This window comes from Heliangelus exortis, chromosome 1 (genome assembly GCF_036169615.1).
Source record: "Heliangelus exortis chromosome 1, bHelExo1.hap1, whole genome shotgun sequence".
NCBI lineage: Eukaryota > Metazoa > Chordata > Aves > Apodiformes > Trochilidae > Heliangelus > Heliangelus exortis.
This window is the reverse complement of record NC_092422.1, coordinates 116185884-116198097: the sequence shown is the minus strand read 5'-3', so window position 1 is coordinate 116198097 and position 12214 is coordinate 116185884. Positions and strand designations below refer to the sequence as shown.

Sequence of the window (12214 nt, the reverse complement as noted above, 5' to 3'; positions counted from 1 at the left end):
CCTGACTTTGCCCTGTTCCCCTGTACCACCAACATCTGAGCAAAACAGTCAGTACCACTTGGGGCCAGCACTGGGATGGTTCTCACACCTGTTTAGCAGATGTCTAATGATGATGAATGTGGACCATGAGGCAGGGTCCAGGGCAGATCTATCCCTCTTGGCCCAGCTCCCAGAATGCTCCCTGCCAGGTTTAAAATGTGCTAAACTATTTAAAGGGAAACAAAACAAAACAAAACAGGTACAGAGCTTCCTTGCAGGTTGAAGATCCATTTCTGGAGTCAGATTACGAGCAGCTTTTAGGATGGAAGCAAAGATCCTTCCAGTGCCTCTTCCCCCTTTCCACTCCCCTTTGTGCCTATTCTTGCTGAGCCCCTGTGATAAAGGACATCAACAAAGCACTCAAAGGACTTCTGGTATTGTCCCTAATGATATGGACAGGTAGAAGAAAACACAGCTTTTTCATTATTATGTTTTTAGTCCCTCTTGGCTCTGGTCTTTGCTGTCTCCCTTATTTTTTCCCTCTCTCCATTTCTAACAGGCCAGTCTTCCTCTTCTCCTCAACCCACCCTCACAGCATATTGTATCAAGAGTCACTAAGGACAAGACCCTCCCCTGCCCTGCTGCTTGAGCTCAAGCCAGCCCAGGGTGACAGCATCTCCCCTCTTGCCACAGCCATGGAGCAGCCATGGAGGGCCCCATGCCATAAGCCATGGCTGTGAACATGAGAAGGGACAGCATTTCCTTCCCAAGGAGAAAGCCAACCAGGCAGGGCTGAGTCTGGCTTTCCTTTTGCAGGGGACAGGTGGGACATGCTCAAGATGAAGCTGCTATACCAGCCTGGGCAACTGGAAATACCTGGATTTTTTTTTTTTTTTTTTTTTTTTTTTTTTTTTTTTTTTTTGTGGCTACTTTTTCCCATTGTCCCAAAATCCCAAAATAACCTTTCAACTAAGCCCCGACTGCATGGGGATGGTTGGTCCATCTTTGGTTCCACTGCAGCAAGAGATCAGTCACCCCAGTGCCACTGGCAGTCCCACCATGCCACCACCTGAGCAGAAGACAAATGGTGTAATTTCACATGCAAGAAATAAGCCTCAAGAGTTAAACAAGATGAATTTGCTGGAAGGGTTATCAAGGGCAGCCAGAAAGTCAACTACTTGCCCAAGAAGGCAGGCAGTTCTCCTGACTGAGTCCTCCTTCAGTTGTGGGTGGCAAATGACTTAAATAACCACGAATGAGCTCATACTCTGCTTTTGGATTTGGGTGAAGCCCAGCTTGAATCAGGTCTCTCCCTCAGTAACACAGGTACAAATCAAATCATCTTAGACTGAAGAACAGCCTGGAAATTTGCCTGGTGTTAGATTTTTTTCCTTCAGAATTCAATCCATCATGTCAAATCCCTGCTCCTGCTTAGTGACAAAGAGGCTATTGAATGACAAAAGTAACTAAATGTTTGAAGAACATTTTACTCCCTGCAAAATGAAATCGCTGAAGGGATTTGCACAGCTTCCCACAGTCTTGTTATGAATTACTAAACCAGTTTCTCCCAACCACTTACAAAGCAAAATTATAATCAACTGTAAGATCTGGTATTATGAGTACTCAAGAATGAGCTTTTACAAAATAGAAGCTAAAAGTTTTGCAGATTTGTTTCACATCTGTGGCCCAGATAGAATCAGCTCCTTCTCATTCCTTCTTTTAAAGCATGCCTACAGCATCTGACTTGTGCTGAAGAGAGGCCCAAAGAGCTAAGAAGTTCTGTCTCTTAAAATTTCCAGAGAGGCTGAAAGAATCCCCTTTTCTCCATGCATCCACTTTTCACTCATGCTACCTTTTCAAGTAGTAAGGGAAAAAAAAGACAAAAAAAAAAAAAAAAAAAAAAAAAAAAGACAACCAAGACTGTAGATGTCTAAGCACTTGGAAGCCTGTTTTTTTTGCATTTGGAAGAGACTTAAAATGCTTCATTTTACAGAGTAAATGCCTAAAGCAATCTCTACTGTCTCTGTTCTTAAAAATCTTTGTACCTTCATGTTTCTAAGGATGCTGGAGGGAAAAAAACACACCCTGTCATCAACAATCCCTTCCACTGACTTCACATTGCTGTCTCCTTTTCTTACTGTCTTGCTTGAGGTTTTGCTGCGTTCTATTTTGGTAAATAAGCAATGTGGCCGAACTGAGCTATCCCAAATGCACATCCACAAAGTAAAAGCTATTTCCATTTTCCCTCTTCTAAATTGTACTTGGTGCTGCCTAAACAGAGCCCAAAGATCTGATCTATTCCCTTTTTCTTGGCCATGGCCCCACCACCAAACCTCTTCTCCTGCCAACAGGACCCTGGGGCTTTGGGAGGCCAGCAAGCAGCAATACAGCTGCATGAGGGCTCTTGGCATCCCCAGAATATTTGCATTAGCTGAGCTGCAACCAGAGTAAAACATAGGTCATCAACACAAGTGACTGTCTTCATCCCAGTTGGCTCCCCAGATTTTGGGGGAAGGAAGATGCTTTAGAGTGGGCTGGCAGTCTTGCAGAGGGCCCCAACATGATCACAGACCACCATATAAGCAGTAGCCAGGAAAAAGTGAACAAATGAAAAAATTCTACAAACCTTTCCAAGTTCACTATGGATGGGGACAGGGAGATGGGGAGAAACAGGAAAAGAGCTTTCTTCCCACTTGAGGTGCTCTCTCCATTTTACAAGCAACGTGCCAGCATAAACCAGCACACGTGCTCACAGCAGGGCTGTAAAACTTGTTACAGGATTTGAAAGCAACTCGGGCGAGCTTGTTCATAGACATTGATTTATACATAGGCAATCAGCCTGCTACACCATCCCTGTCTGGATACATCTTCAGAGATGTTATGCTCAGTGCTCCCTCTTCTCTCAGCACCTCCTGACCCAGCAGTGCATGGATGCACACGTGGAAAAGGGAATGGACACCCCTGCCGGAAAGGACTGTAACCCAAACCCATCACCTTCTCAGTCCAACATAAACTTAGGAACAGTGTTAAAAGACAAATCCAAGCACTCAGCCTGGCCAAATCCCAACATGCCTTCCCTTCCTGCATGCTGTTGTGAGACATCACATCCTGATGAGAGATCCCCTTCCATTTGCACTGATCCCACCTGCCCCGAGTTCCAGGGCCCCCTGGAAGCCCTCAGCTTCAGTCCCTCCCTGTACCTCTCAGGAGTTCAGGTCTAGGGCTGGGAAAGCAGAACTAGTACATAGCACCACAGCCAGATGTTCTATTGAGCTATTAATTTAGACAATATTATACAGAAGAGTGTTCCTAGTGCTTCATGTGATGCTCTAGAGCCAGCTGCCAAAGCTTATAACTCCCTTTCTTAACACCTTTTTTATACCCTGACTGCATGCAGCCCCTCTGCCCCCTACATCCTCATTGAATTCCCCAAAACTGATGTCTTCTGACCACCCATGACTGTGAAGCCTGGTCCCATCACCTACTGCAGTTAATTGATCTTATACATTAAGTCACAGTTTAGACACCAAATGCTCTTTTACCCCAGCAGTTAATTGATCTTATACATTAAGTCACAGTTTAGACACCAAATGCTCTTTTACCCCAGTGTTTTTTCCTGTGCAGCCTCTGGGTAGCCACAGCCTTACATGACCCCAGAGCCAAGAAGGACACAGCAGGAAAGGCATTTCCTTCTCAAGTGACCGTGATCTGCTATCTCCCTCAGGAAAAGCCGCTTACCTCTTTTTCAGCATGAAGGGCCCCTCCAAGCATTGTTTCTCAGTGAAAGCCTCCATCTATCAAAGGTTCAGGTCAGTAATACTTACTCAACACTGCATCTGAGGTTCCATCAAACCTCAAAGACCCTCACAGCTTCAGTGAAAGACTTAGCCAAACCAGAACAGCACCCTCAGCTCTAATTTCTGCTGAGCTGCACACCACAGCCCCTTATGATTCAGATACCTGAGCCCTGGGTGAAGGCCAAGGAAACTGGTCCCTCTAGCAAAGCCTGTTCCTTCCATCAGCTTCCACAACCCAAGGCAGGAGAGAAAGCACCATGAACGGCAGCAATCAGGTGTTGGTCCCATAACAGCACTAAGCCACAAATGAAACAGACCATGATGAACTCGCATGTAAAGACACAACTTTCAAGGCTGAAAGCCTGGGACGAGGCCGATGAGCAGATTAACTTGTGTGTGCCAAGCCCCTGCTTCCCACACCTTCCCACAGTCAGCTCCCACAGGGCCTTTACACACACAGCTCCAGCACAGTGGGTCAGGCCATCCTCTGAGGGGCAGGAGGGGGTCAGCAATGGCTCTACACCCATCACAGGCTCTGCAGGGCAGTGGCTGGGCTATTTCCTTTCCCTGCCCACCTCCAGGAGCTGCACTGTGAACCACCCAGTGCTGGGCACTGCCAAAGCACCAGCAGGATGAGGGGGACTGATCAAAAGCAGAAAAATCAAGGGAGGGCAGGAGACAGGATCCTGCACACCCTTCCTGCTTCCTCTTGGGCTTTAGTTCAGTGCTCAGCTGCCTAAACGCTCCCCCCTTGAGTAAAGAATAATCTATTTGTGCAGTGTTTCTCTGCACTGGCCTCTGCACATGTGCTGGTTATCTCCACAACTCCTGCACTCCTGTTTGTCACTGCCCAGCAGCATGCTGTGGATGTTTCCAGCAGTGGAAGCCCCCGAGATGTGCCGGGCAGGGTGCAGCTACGAGGCCAGGTTCTCCCCCCCAAAGAGGGCTTTTTCCTGAAGAGTGAGCACACAGAAGTCTGTCTAGGTAAGAAGGCTGCTCCCTTATTTCCTCAGGCACAGCCAGCTTGGTCTTTCCAAGCTCTGGGCACGCTGGTGATGGAAACTGGAGGTGGGGAAGGAGAGCCGCACCCACAGGTGCTGTTGAGGCGAGATCCCCGCACGTTGCTTTATCCCAGCACAGGCTCACATCCACACAAACAAGGAGCACTGGCTTTTCCTCCTCTCACCACTCCTCCTCCCTACTTGCTCCAAACAAGGAACTCCTGCACTTCATAATTCATGTGCAAACTAAGAGAGAAGACAGGAGGCAGAAAAACCTGTTCCTGCTTCAGTCATGCCCCCCCCCACCACACCAGCTGCATTTTCTTGCTCCCCACCATTTGAGATTTCAGGAGTTCAAAGCAGTCACCTACCAGTCTCTTCAGGGGTGATAAATGAGTTTGCATTGCACTGTGGCAGGGCAGATCAGAAAGGTCTAGAATGAGGGTGTCAAGAAAACAGCCTCAAAAAGGTTAAACCACATGTTTGCAGGGCCCCTCCCAGCCACAGCTAAGGAATGCTTGAAGGCCAGAAAAGCTTGTTTTGTTGTTTTTGTATTTTTTTTTTTTTTTTTCTGAAAGGATAAGAGGAAGGAGTGGGACAATCCAATCTGGTTTCAGTTTATTTCCAGAATTTTACTGTACAAAATATGCAAAGTGTAAAACAGTTTTATGTTTCAGTTTAAAAACAACAAAACCCCATCCAGCTATAACTTAAGAGAACCCAGCTTGGAACAGAACAATTTACTAGGCTAGACCCACAGTGCATTAATGTCACAGACACCAGGAATTTGCTTACTTAAGTTCACGATTAGAAAAGAACAGAAAGACCATGTACCATTGCAGTTAAAGTCACATGTGCAAAGAAGAGGGAAAAAAACCCAAAACAACCGAACAACAAACAGAAATGCTGGTTAGTGTCTATTAATTAGAAAACCTTGTCAAAACTCATCTTACTATACACAGTTTGTGTAGAAAAAGGAGTATTACACAGTGATCAAAAGAGGGCGAGGGAAGGGCGTTGGCTCCCACCCCCCTTCCCAAAGACACAATAATGCTGAATCCAAGAAACAGGCACAGAAGAGTGTAAGATTCCTTCACAGTCACGTCTGTGCAGGGAGTGAGCCTCAGCATCCCCTCATGCACACGGGGGATACCCCCAAGCTTTGCTAGCGCTGGTGAGAGGTGCCCGGGAAGCAGCCGGAGGGAAGGACTCCTCCTCCTCCTCCTCTTAGCAGAGCAGAGGCAGGGCAGGGCTGGCTGCTGCTCGCAGGGCTTCAGTGTGTTACGGGGATACAAAAAGCAGTCTCTTGGAGGCATGCAGAGAGGGGGGGGGTGGTGGTAACACAGGCTGTAGCTCTGGTGCTGCAGGGATCAGGCTCAGAAGAATCCCAAAGCAATCCACACTGGTCACAGAGCAGCAGTGGGAAACGCTGACTTTTGGGTCATCATCTATTGGAGGCAGGAGCCTGAATGCAGGAGGATGCATGTTGCTGTAGGAGACTTCCTGGCCCGAAGCCATCTCTTTTAGGAGAACAGAAATTTGAGGTGTTTTTTTTTTTTAATTTGTTTTGTGGATTTTTTGTTCGTTGGTTTTTGTTTTTTTTTTGGGGGGGGGGGAGGGGGGTTTAATGCGCTTTTTAAAAACAAACCAAAACAATGAAACTAACCAACAGCTCAATCCCAAGAGCACTTCCTTCTTAACACAGTTTAAAACACTGAACCTTACCAAGCCTGACTTGAGGCTTTACACATGCAGAATGCACACACCTACAAGGGAAAAAAGCACAGAGAGGCACAGACTGAATGGGGAAGCAGACACCTGCACACACATCTTGTGAACAGCTCTCATACGGCGGGGCAGGACTGAGCAGACTGCAAGACTTTTGTTTTATCTTTGAAAAGGGCAGGCTTACAAGTTTTGGTAAGCAAGATGAAACTGGCTTTTAGTAGGTTTCCACATGGTAGAGATCTTTCCAGTTTCCTCAGTAGCAAGTGTTGGAAACAAGCACATCTCAAGCAAACCTTTTAAAAGCCACTTATGCAGGGTATATCTTAAGAAATTGCTTCCCCACAGCTTTTGGCATATTTGGCAACGGCCGGTACCCGAGGCTTTGTGTGGAGCTCCCCATCACAAAAGAAGGAGCTGAGGCTCTGTGAGGGTTGGGGTTTGTTTAGATAGCCCCCAAACTTGAGCTGCCTCCAAGCTCCAGCCTCAACACCTCCCATCTCAGCAGATACTTGTTCTGCCTCACTGGAGAACTTTGGGGAAAAAAGGGAGGGGAGCATGGGAGGTGGAATGACTGAAGTTTCTGGCAGGGAAGTTTTTAGAGGCAGAAGTCAGAGGAATGGCTGGAAAGACTGAAATCATATCTGCCTTTTCCTCCAATATACCCCTTCAAGGGTGCACTGCTCTTGAAGGCAGCCAGGACAAGCCCAGCAAAAGGAGCAGACCTTGCTGTGCCAGCAAGCTGTATCACCCCACATTTTCATGCACAGTGCATCCCCCCTCAGCTTCCCTGCTACCTACAGGAGTGTGTGGGTGGCAACATCTCCCCTCCACAGCATGAAAACTGGTAGTTGCAAGCAGCTCCCCCCCTCCCAGCACCTCTCCAGGCTGAGCAGGAAAGGAGTCTTGAGACCTGGGGCAGCTCCACAGAGCCTACACAAAGGATGGCTGAGGCCGCATGGCAGTGAGAGGTGAACAGAAATGCTAACAACCTTTGCCCAAGCCTGGTCACAGGACTGGCAAGATACTGAGGGTCTAGTATCTGCCTCTACACTCCTAGAAGCAGGAGTAAATCCAAATCTTTCATTCTTTAGCCATGAAAGAAGAAGCCAGCCTTCGTGGAAACCCACAGCCATTTCCATCTGCTCTGAAACATTTGTAAGTCTTAGCTGCATCTGGTTTTGGAAAATCTCAGCATGGCTTTGTAACAACTCTGAGAGCAAAAGCCCAAAGCCTTTATCCAAGCAGCATACTTGACAGTCACAGGAAAAACACCAGCATGGAAGAGAGGAGTGGGGCACCACCACTTCTGGCTAGGTGATGCTGCACCCTATTGAATGGTTCAGCCTTTAATGAAGGATGTCCAGTGCAATGCTCTCTGAGGAGGAGGACATTGTCCACTTCACCACAAACAGAGTTGTCTTACAAACCACTTGAATTCTAGAAAAAAACAATTCCCAGTCAGGTACAAGTATTCAGGCCGGGAGAAAGGAAGAAGAATATGTGCAAGGAGACAGTGCAGGATAGGAGAGGCATTCAGAGGAAAACAGCCTGCACTTGGCTGGCAAACTCTACAAGCCTTATTATGCTCAGCTCTTGGCAAGCTCTGCAGAAATAAGGACTGCAGGATTTTGGATCAGAGCTTCATTCCCTGTGATTCGATTCTTACTCATTAGCTGGCTATAAACAGAGCTAAACAAACCAGTCTGCTCTCACCCCTTTTTATGAAAAGTCTGAATTCCTACAGATGCCACAGATACATCTATGGATCTCAAAGCCCTTGACAACAAGTTGAGTTTAGCCTCACAACACCCCAGTGAGGTAGGTATGACATTGGTCCTCTGATTTTGCACACAGAAGGGAAATGAGAGACCCTAAAAAATAAAATAAAAAAACCAAACCAAACCCAAGGAATACTCGGGCATCTCAATTTCCCCTTTCAGTTTGTCCTCAACCCTAAGCAGGTTACATCTTTAAAGAGACCCTTTGAGAGGCCAAGTCCTCTCCCTCAGATTCAAAGCAAAAGCATTCACGCTGCTGGCACAAGGAAGAAGGCTTTAAGGTAGGAGTTGGCCCCTACTGACATTGTCCTTTTCTATGGCAGGAAGCACCCAGATGAGGAAGGAGACCCAGAGCAAGCACATGCTGCTTCTGCCTGGTTCTCCATGTGTTCAAGGATTTAATGCAATTAAGACATGAGTTTCCTGAGCAGATACTGTCAGACAACCCCCCTCACGTGGGAGGGAAAAGGAAAGGAAATCCTGGGAAAATCAAAGTTTTACAGACATGGCTGAGACAGGGTGCTCTCACGCACATGGCACGCCCATGCCCCCAGCAAGGTGGTTCTTGTTCTGGCTTCACAAAAATGAGCCAATTCAGCCACAGGCAGTTGCCTCCTCATTGACCTAAGTGCTCCACAGTCTCCCAAGCTATTCCCACTATCTCCCACCTTGCTGGTTATGCGCATCATAAAAGCCAGATACATGTATCTTAAGGACAGCCAAGTGTCAGACAATACATGCTCCCTTTTCCTTGTTTTTTTTTTTTTTTTTTTTGTTAAGAAGGGTATAAACTATTTTTTTCAAAATTAAATACTGCAAAGGCCACAGTCAATAAAAGAATCCCTGTACAGACTACCAGAAAGCCTGACCTAGAAAGAAATCCAAACAGTAGGTTTAGAGAAGAGATAACTTTATCTATTTCCCATCCTCTAAAGGATGTGGGCCTAATGCCATCCCATCCTGTGCCATCTAGTTTCCTCACAATCACAACTGGCATGTTACATGGAGAAGATGGGATCTAGGTGACCACCATGCACTAGTAAGAAAGGTGTGAGAGACTTAAGACTCCAGGTGTCACTTTGGATGGGAATTGCCACTTTGGACCCTTGCTCATCAGGATGCTCCCTTGATCCCAAGAAGACTATCCACAGGTGCTGCTGGACGTGCAGCTCCATCACTGCTGAAGCTGGAAGAGGCTGGACCCCCCTGCCTGTCCCCAGCACCTCCATTTAAGGTTACTGCTCCACCCCACCAGCTTGTGGAGGGCACAAGCCAGCCCACACTAGCCACGCAAGACTAGCAGAGCCCTGCCTCTTAGCTGGGCTGCCTCATACTGGTGGGAGCATGGAGACATTCCCACGAGCTGCTGGAGTTGGCCAAGGAAGATGAAGTTGCCACAGCCCCTCTTGGAAAATGATGCACCCTGGCAATGAAAGGCACTGGCTTACATACCTCGCTGAACTGGGGCCCTCTACATTAAGACATCTGTATGGAGGACAGGTCAGGTCCTGTCTGACAGAGATATTTGCATGGCAAAGGGTTAGGCAGAACGAATGCAGTGTTTGCATTCAGACACACAAATCTAACATCACAGAGCTCAGGGAGGGTCTTCTAGGGACCTGATGGGAAACAGGTCGCTGCCAGACTTGGAGCTGGCTCCAGTGTCACACAACACCCTGTGGCAGCACTCAGACTTCAGACACCACTTTAGACTCATTGATAAAAACAAACTTTTCAAAACTCCTCAAATCCCAAACAGATGCCACAAGCCACACATGCAAGCTGCACTGATGGGCAAAGATGCAGTTACAAACCAAACTGGTGGAGCTATGCATCTCTCCACCGAGCTGAAACTCCTGTGGTAGAGAAAGGCCAAGAAAGGCAGGCAGATTTTCAACATTCAGACATAGTTTGGTATTTCTTAGCTATAGCTGAAGGCGTATGGTGGAAAAGGACACACTGCAGTGTTTCCAGAGCACAGCAGTTCCCCAGAGCAAGTGCACATGGCAGAGGTCAGCCCTTCCCTGGCTCCTCTCCTGCAGGAGGGAAGTGCTTTTGCCCATTTTTCCTCTAGACACACTTCAAAGTGGTGGAAAGAGAGGGGCACATTCTTGCCTGCACGCCCCTAACTCTCAGAGAGGCTGTCAGATGTAGGGAGGGTCTGTGATTTATCTGAGGAGGAGCCAGCTAACTTACCTACCCTGTCCCAGTGCAAATATGCAGCCCTTTTAGGTGCAAAAGGAAGCGGCGGTAAGGCAGACTCCAAGGGGACCACGGCAGAAGAAACACATTTGGAAAGTCAAACAGAAGGGGACAAAAACAGGGAGCCTTGGGAGTGCCTGAAAAAGGTCCAGGCAAGCAGGAGAGAGGGAAACAAGTGGGAGATAACAGGGAGCTGTGTCACACAGAACAGTTTCACTGTAAGCACCGGTTAAAAAAAAATAATTGAAGAGATGCAAGATGGGCTGATCTGGTTAAAGACAAACAACTTCACAGAGACACAGAGAGCAAAACCATCCCACTATGCTTGTACAAATCAAGCGCTGACAGAAGAGGGCATGTGGAGAAGAGGACAAGAATAGAAGTCTTCAGTCTCCAGGATAGGTGGCTCACAGGGGCAGGCCTCTCACACCTACCCTTTGACACCCCCTCCTCTCTGGGTGAACAGGGACTGCCATGCCCCTGTGTGAGCAGCAGGTTTGTGTAATGGAGAGGTGGGCACCGTGCTCTGAGAAACAGCTACAGGTAGCAAAAGCAGAGACGCAAGAGCGCAGGCGCGCGTAAGGCAGCGCTCCAACAAAAACACCAACGCTGCAGATGTGCAGAGAAAGGGAAGCGTGAGGTTTACAGTATGCTTAGGAAGGGGAAGGAAAAGGAAAAAATATATCTGTTCTGTCTCCAAGGCTGAGCTAACTGAGCCAAGTCACCCTGTCGCCTCTTAAGATATTTCTTTCTAGATAAGATATCGCAGCTCCCCCCTCCCCCTTCCAAATAAAGTGCAGATGGTAAAATATTACTGGTCCATCATCTGCCAGTTTCAGTCAGCATTGGGGAAATTAAACCCAAAAGCACAATATTGAAAAAAAAAAAAAAATCCCCAAACAACCCACCCTCAAAAATCCCTTAGACTGAAGTCTCAGACTGTAAGCGGAGGACAAATTTATGAGATTTAGGGTCTATGAACTCTTCTGAGAGTTTGATGAAGGGGATTTTCTTCACATTAACAACAAGGCTGAAGTCCAAGCACTTGAGGACAAAAACAACGCCGTCTTGTAACCCGCTTGTGACCGCTTCCTCGCTGACAAGCGTCCACTGCTTGGAGAACCAGCGATCCCTGTCGTACTGGAGGGTTGGGCCCGGGCTGAGGTAACGCTCCAGGAATGCCTGCCAAGAGAGGGACACGGGCTGTTAGTGCTGGCCCCACAACTCACTCTGCATCAATGCTCTCACCCCATGCCCAGATACGGCCTCACGAGCACGGACTTGCCGTGCTGCAAAGTGTTTCAGCTTCTACGCTTCAGGAGGCATCTTACCCCCTAAACCCTCCCAGCTCCTTCCACAGAACCACAGAATATTTAGGTTGGAAGAGGCCTCTAAGATCATCCAGTCCAACCTTTGACTAACATCACAGTCAACTACTAAACCATGTCCCTAAGGACCAGACCTTTTAAATGCCTCCAGGGATGGTGACTCCACCACTGTCCTGGGCCATTCCAATGCCTGACAGCCCTCTCAGTGAAAAAATGTTTCCCAACATCCAACCTAAACCTCCCCTGGTGCAGCTTCCTTCCATTTCCTCTGGTCCTATCACACACCACTAAGAAGAGGCTGTTTCCCTCCTCACTCCAGCCTCCCTTGAGGTAGTTGAAGAGATTGATGAGGTCTCCTCTCAGCCTCCTCTTCTCCAGACTAAACAATCCCAGTTCCCTTA

General features: G+C 47.7%; 2 protein-coding genes across 4 annotated transcripts in view; one reads left to right on the top strand and one right to left on the bottom strand.

The window, feature by feature from the left end:
- The window catches only part of CASQ2 (calsequestrin 2), a 155810-nt gene that overhangs the window by 38992 nt on the left and 104604 nt on the right, over positions 1-12214 (top strand). The window lies entirely within an intron of this gene.
- VANGL1 (VANGL planar cell polarity protein 1) overlaps positions 5384-12214 on the bottom strand; it is a 45723-nt gene continuing 38892 nt past the window's right edge. For 2 of the 3 annotated variants that reach the window (XM_071760241.1, XM_071760232.1), the window contains one exon: positions 5384-11667. In XM_071760241.1, coding sequence (XP_071616342.1) covers positions 11407-11667 — 261 coding nt within the window. In that variant the 3' untranslated portion in view covers positions 5384-11406. The remainder of the gene's footprint in view (positions 11668-12214) is intronic. The other variant, XM_071760250.1, reaches the window with a different exon arrangement.